Raw genomic sequence first — 7,219 nt, forward strand, 5'->3', positions numbered from 1 at the left:
AAAAAAAAAAAAAAAAGGAGTGATTTTCATTTGATGCAGAAAGAAAGTTGCTGACATGAGAGAGGAATGAATCCCAGACGTGTGTGTGTGTGTGTGAATGTATGTATTTCAAAGAGGAATACTCAGCCACTTACACATAAATTTCACTGTGTAGCTAATTCAATAGATTACACCACTGAATGCTCATAGTTTTAATTCGAGGAATCCCCTTAATTCCGCCAGATCTTCCTTTTAATTTCAAAAGATATCAGTTTCTAGCAACATCACTAAGTCCCAAGAACAATGATTGAAAGTAACTGGGCTTCATCTGATGGAACACTGCTTTTCTCACAGCTAGCTCTATGTTGGTTGCTCAAGGGTTGGGTATAGAAATAAGCTATCTGAGCCGACCCAGAATGGAAAGACCAAAAATGTTCCCTTTCAATCATTTATTGTTGGTCACGTGATATGTCACAAAATGATATTATGTATAAATTGTTCTATAAAAAGTAGAACTACGATCATAGATAGAAGTAATTTCTGCTGAGAAATACGTGATGTTTGACTCAAACAAAATCCAGTGCAAATCGGCGGCATTGATGCTAACGGACAACCTGTAGTTGTGGAGATGGATGAGAGTAAATATCACCGTGGTGAGTGGGTGCCCTGGCCATTGGGTCCTCGGCGGAATAGAGAAAGCGTTTCTAAGAAATGTTTCTCAGTGGAAGTACTTGAGTGTTCTGAGCAGACTCTGACAGCATTAATTCAATGTTGGATTCTGCCAGGAAGTCTCACAGTGAGTGATGGTTGGCGATCATACCATAATATTGGAATTTTAAACGGTGATGCATACACTCACGAGTTGATTGCTCATGAAGAACATTTTGTTGATCCTGAGGTGTAAGGCATAGAGGAGCAGAGGCCAGTGGAAAATATGGAAGAAAGAGAGTGGTGAAGAGAAAGAAAAGACAAGAAAATGCAGACTCACTACCAAGGAGTCCCATGAAGGAAAGAGAAAGGAAGTGTAGAGGAGACACAAGGTGTACTAGAAGGAGGAAAAGCAAACGAGCAGAAAAGAAAGGAGATGTCAGCAAAATTAAGCGAGAAAGACGAAGAGAGAAAAACAGAGAGCGATACCAGTAATTAGTACGGGGGAGACAGTAAAAGGACAGGACAAAAAGGAAGATAGAAGAGAAATGACAACATCGAATGAGAGAAAAGCAGAGAAGAACGAGATGGAAGTAACAGCAGAAGAGATTAGTGATGGAAATTAGAAAGTAACACTGAAGGGAAAACAAGAAAGAACTATGGTACAGTGCAGAAAGAAATGTGGAGATTGAAAAAAAAGATCACGAAAATGAAAAATGTAATTAGGGTGAAGTTAGCGCCTAAATTGTACAATGAAGGATTTAAAGCAGTCTTGTTTGTAAAAGAGAAAGGTGAAAAGCTGAAGGAAATGACAGATATCAACCTCACAGTTTTGATTTAATGAGTGGCCACCAGTGGTGGCATTTGAGGTCACAGTGGAATATCTGATACAAAGGAAAATAAGTGGAATATTTAAAATTTGAATTATTAGTGACTCCACAAAAAATTAAAAAAAGATACAAAATAGAATATTGAACCGAAAAGTTAAATGATATATATAAAACAGTAAAATGAAACTGCCTGCTCGTGGGAAACAGGAAAGTTGTTTCATCTCATTTATTACTTATTCATAATTTCATCCATTATATGTTTCGTGTACCTCACTGTATTGTTTTGTAGTGTCCCCTCTATATTATGGCCGCAGTGCCGAATAAAGAAATTAGCTATTGTATTACAACAAACTAGCATTGATATGTGAGGAATAAAGATGGTTACATGTGTTACTGAGTGTGGCATGCATCAGACATGCCCAGAAATAGTTGAAGAGCTACAACAAAATAGCATTGATGTCAGTGCGAGGAATAATAAAGATAGTGACACATGTCAATGCATCTGGCATGCTACACACACAGCCAGAAAATAGTTTATAACAGAATAGCATTGATGTCAGTGCGAGGAATAATAAAGATAGTGACACATGTCACTGCATCTGGTATAACCAGACATGTCCCAATGTGAAGAATAAAGATGGTGGCACAGACCACTACATCTGGCTCGCAAAATGGATATCCAGACATAGTAAAAGATCTTTCAGTAAAAGACTGAAAATTTCATCCAATATTTGCTGAGGTCAGCAGACATAGTTAAATAGCTACAACATGCGAATAGGAAATATGGTCGCCCATGCCAACAAGTCAAAGTTGTCATTGCAGAAAATATTTCACAGAGTCTTTCATTTCGTGTTCGAGGCACCTATATCTACTTTGGCTTTATATTCCGGAGTAGATAATAAAACTGCGATCCAGTGGTATGAGTTATGTCGAAAAGTGTGTTCGGGGAAGATGCTTCGAGACAAAGCTTTGCTCAGTGGTCCAAGTCATGAGGTGGAAAAAGAGGAGAGTTTGTACTTTAAAAGGAAGAGCCACGTAGGGAGAATAGGCCATCAAACGTGGGTTGTCGGGTGCTATGACCCCACTGTGAAAAAAGGGTTCCTTCAACGTGTACCTGATAGAAGCGCAGCAACACTTGAAGCAGTTATAATTGAATATGTGTTACCGGGTACTATAGTACATACTGACAAATGGGGCAGCTATAGGAATCCACAACAGCTGGGTTACATACACAAAACAGTTAACCACTCAACGAATTTCGTCAACCCTGAAACCGGCGCTTGCACGAATCACATGGAGGCCTATTGGTCCCAAATTAAAAGACGGCTGAAGTATGTGACTGGATCAACGGGCGACATGAAATGGTCCTGCGTCGATGAGTCAATGTATCGAGAAATGTATGGATTTACTGTGAAGGAAAACTTTGAGAATTTCGATACATTTCTGACATGTGAAAATTTCTAAGACTCTCAACTCTTTTCCTTTGCAAACATCTTATCACTTTCAGTAGTAGACTGTAGTGAAACCTCTCTCTTGGGTATTTATTTACAAATGATAACGTAGCGGCTAACATCTAGCTTTCGGTCGATTGGATTGCTGTGTCCGTCACCCTGATTGGCTCTTATTTGCGCAGCATTTGTCAACAGGGTGCATATCAACCAATCGTGGCCTTCTGTTAATGTCACGTGAGAGAGAGTTCTCTGCTGTTTTCCTGAGCCCCCTTTTTATCTATAAATAGCCCTGCTTCATCCACGCCAGTTGGCCACGACTTTAGACTTCTCACAGAACACAGCTCCAGCCAGTTTCCAGCAATGACGTCAACACCACCAGCAGAGTACACGTTAACAACAGCAACCGTGGTTCTGTCTCAACACAGTTTGTGTGGATTGTTTCCACCACGAAGTCAACAGCCAGATACATGCGAGGATCTTCTGCACCAAGTAACCGGTCACAGCATCGACGCTCAACTTTACACACAACATGTGATACCTCAGCTCTGCTATTTGGCCACGACCTCTTGCGTATGGACATTCTACCTACTGTGTAACTCTTCTATGAACTGGTACTCTCTAATCTTTTTGTTCAGGACTCATAGTCTGTTACAGACTTATTCCAGGTTTTGTATTTCTCACTCACACCGGGCGAAATGCTTAGCGGTATTTCGTCTGCCCGCTACGTTCTGAGTTCAAATTCCGCCGAGGTCGACTTTGCCTATCATCCTTTCGGGGTCGATTAAATAAGTACCAGTTACGCACTGGGGTCGATATAATCGATTTAATCCGTTTGTCTGTCCCCTCCGTGTGTAGCCCCTTGTGGGTAGTAAAGAAATAACACACACATATTGTATACATACTGTTGTTCATACGAAGATTTCGAACATAACATACCAGTAACTAGAGATGAAGGTAAACTAAAAAACATTATACAATGGAGAAAAGTTCCAACTGAATCATTTCAATTTAACAATAATGTAAAAGTAACAACAACAGAACAAGAATTAAATGCAGAAGAATTAATGAGTCTTTACAATACGGGTAGATGGAAAATGTTACGCGCAGATGACACTTGGGAATACACTTGGGTAAATCGTACACCAAGTTGGTTTAATGCATCTGACTTCGATGCACTGGCTGGTCACATTACATACGGAGAAATAGGAAATGATGCAGAAATAGCTTGTGAAATAAATGCATTTCAAAACAATACAGAAAAATTGGGTCCCAGAAAAAGTAGCTAACAGAACTACATGGAATGATATGTTAAATGAAACTAAAGTACCAAGTAGATCTATATTAACTCAAATGCCAATTAATCCTTCAAATCCACCTCCTATAGCAGCACTAGATCCAATACCTTTATTAGACGCAAAAAACAACGCAGCAAAAGTAAACTTCTTATCAATAGACTATTTTAGTGAAATAGACTTTGAAAAACCAAGCGGTTCACCACAATTTACTGGTTACTTACCAAGAATTCCTGCAGCAACTAAAACATGTCCACTTAATCCCGAAAATAAAATGAATTTATGTCAATGGCCACAAGGTCTTAGAACATACCCCAGCACTACTTTTCCTGCAATGCGTTAATATTATATTTTATTCTATTACAGCAAAATCAAGAACATTTATATACAGCTATATATCCATGGTTATCATCAGAACAATTTCATTGGCATTCAGATCTAGAATTACCTACAGACAACATTTCTGAAATACATACAAACGAAAACGATATAAATCAAGACGATGCAGACGTACGCAATGCAAAAAGATTATTACGATTCATAAACAACAGACAAGCAATTGTCATTTTTCATAGAGCTGAAGATATGATGGACAGAAACAAATACTGGAATACAATAAACCACTTCCATATCCTATGGAAATGCAAATCAGAGAGAAGTTCAGCAAATGACAGTACTTGGCAAAAAATTACACAAGAATACTGGAAAGCAACTGGATACACATAAAATACCAAACACACAAAGAGTAAAATTTCCAGCTGCATTAGCAAACTACTTTTGCAAACCTCCAAAAGTTTTCTTATTAAAAACATTATGTCCAGCAATTCAAGAGTTAAATATATGGTGTAATGAAGAATATTCATACACAGATAAAACTTCCACTATACAACAACCATCTATCTCTTTCGAACAACCAACTTTCGTCAATTCCAATGGGAAATCAATGAAACTCTCCAGCTACATCAAATACTTATATGGCTCAAAAAGAATATGCTAATTTCGAAGAAATGAAACAATGAAAATTTTTTAGGTGCTCTAGCTCATCCAATGTTTGATACCATAGCTAAAAAAGTTGCAGAAGCTTCAAAAATGGAAACTTTAGCCACATGTTTCATTAAAAAATATCAAAACATGAAATGGAACAAATTTCATATTCATCAGTACCATACAGTATCAACTAGTCTCCGTATTTTCGAAAACCTTCTAAAAATTCAAACCATAGATATCAGTAATTTCGTCAACAACATATGGAATATTTTAGCTCAAAAAATTCCGAAAATAAATACTTTCGCACTAGAAGGTGTACCAAGTTCCGGAAAAAGTTACATAGCAAGAAGTAACTCTGCAATGTTCAGATATTCAGAAACAATACAAGGAACATCAAGTTTCCCTTCCCAAGACATGTATGAAACAGAACTTTGCCTTTTCGAAGAACCAAACACGACACTCAAAACTCTTCAAACATTCAAGTTAACAGAAGGAGCCGACACTGCTGTCGCTGTAAAGTTTAAACCTAGTGTTACAATAAAAAGAACACCAATAATAATTACCAGTAATTATCCTTTCGATACTTTAGCACCAACTGACGAAAAAGAAGCTTTCAAACAACGTATTGTTTATATTGCCGCATGCACACACACACACAGCTGACTACCTAATAAACTCACTCTCTATATATAACTAACAGTTGTCTCACTCTCTCTTATCCTGCAGGCACTTGTTCGCATCTCACATGCGAGCCCTCTTATGTTATATTATAGGTTTTGTGTCGACCGTGCGACTCATTTGAATAAAAAAAAAAAATCAAAGGACCTGTACATGTAGAGTAGATGAGCTAGCAGAGAAGTCAAGGAAATATACCAAGACAGAAGATCAGATGAGAGAGATAAAGTATGGTGAATGTAGTAGAGTAGTGGTTCCCAACCTGGGGTCCACGAGCTAAATTCAAAATTTCATACATACATATATGTGTGTGTGTGTGTGTGTGTGTGTGTGTGTGTGTGTGTATGTATATATATATATATGTAATCAATATGTGTATACAAGTATATATGTGTGTGTATGTATATATATATGTATGTATATATACATGTATGTGTATGTATATATATATGTAATCAATATATGTGTATACAAGTATATATATGTGTATATATAATGCGAGAGAGTTAGGGGTTGAGGGTTCAACCCACTAAGGGATAGTACCTATCCAATATACTGCCGAGAGGGTACTCTACACTAGTGTAGCAATAATAAGGACATGCAAAATAAAAGGGGTCCGTGGGGAAATTCATCGAAATAAAATGTTTGGGAACCACTCTGAAAAGGTTGAGAACCAGTGGTAGAGAAAGGTTTATAAACATTGGTCTCAAATTTTGGCACAAGGCCAGCAATTGAAGGGGGGGGGGACAAGGGGTGAAGTGGATTACATTGACCCCAGTGCTCAACTGGCACTCATCTTATCACTACCCCACCACCTGAAATGATGAAAAATGAAGTCAACTTTAGCAGGGCTTGAACTCAGAACATAACAGACAAACTGCTGCTAAGCATTTTGCCTGGCATGCTAACAATTCTGAGGTTTCTGAAAATTAATTAATGTCCATCACAATTCTAATTAATGTGGACATTTGTTTATAGTGAATATTTATGTGAGTTAGCAGTCGTCCCTGCATACCAGCCTTCCCTCTTCAGGCCACTAGTGCTATCCAAGGGAGAGGCAAAGGGGCCGATACAGCTTGGCACCAGTGACGTCACAACTCATTTCTACAGCTGGGTTAACTGGAGCAACATGAAATAAAGTGTCTTGCTCAAGAACACAAGACACAGCCTGGTCCGGGAATCGAACTCACTACCTCTTGATTGTGAGTCTTCATACTTTTATCACTAAGCCATGTGCCTCCATCACAAAAACATTAACCCTATAGCACTCAGTCATAGCAAATCAGTCAGATCCAGTCTTTTAAACCTACTGCATGATGTCATTAAAAAAAAAAAAAAAAAAAAAAAAAAAAAAAAA

General features: G+C 38.0%; 1 protein-coding gene across 1 annotated transcript in view; it reads left to right on the forward strand.

The window, feature by feature from the left end:
* The first annotated feature begins 5,247 nt into the window (after positions 1 to 5,247).
* LOC106883473 (uncharacterized) overlaps positions 5,248 to 7,219 on the forward strand; it is a 2,298-nt gene continuing 326 nt past the window's right edge. Inside the window, exon 1 of the mRNA XM_014934498.1 lies at positions 5,248 to 5,809. Within this exon, the coding sequence (XP_014789984.1) occupies positions 5,248 to 5,809 (562 nt within the window). The remainder of the gene's footprint in view (positions 5,810 to 7,219) is intronic.

The sequence above is a fragment of the Octopus bimaculoides genome, chromosome 28 (genome assembly GCF_001194135.2).
Source record: "Octopus bimaculoides isolate UCB-OBI-ISO-001 chromosome 28, ASM119413v2, whole genome shotgun sequence".
NCBI lineage: Eukaryota > Metazoa > Mollusca > Cephalopoda > Octopoda > Octopodidae > Octopus > Octopus bimaculoides.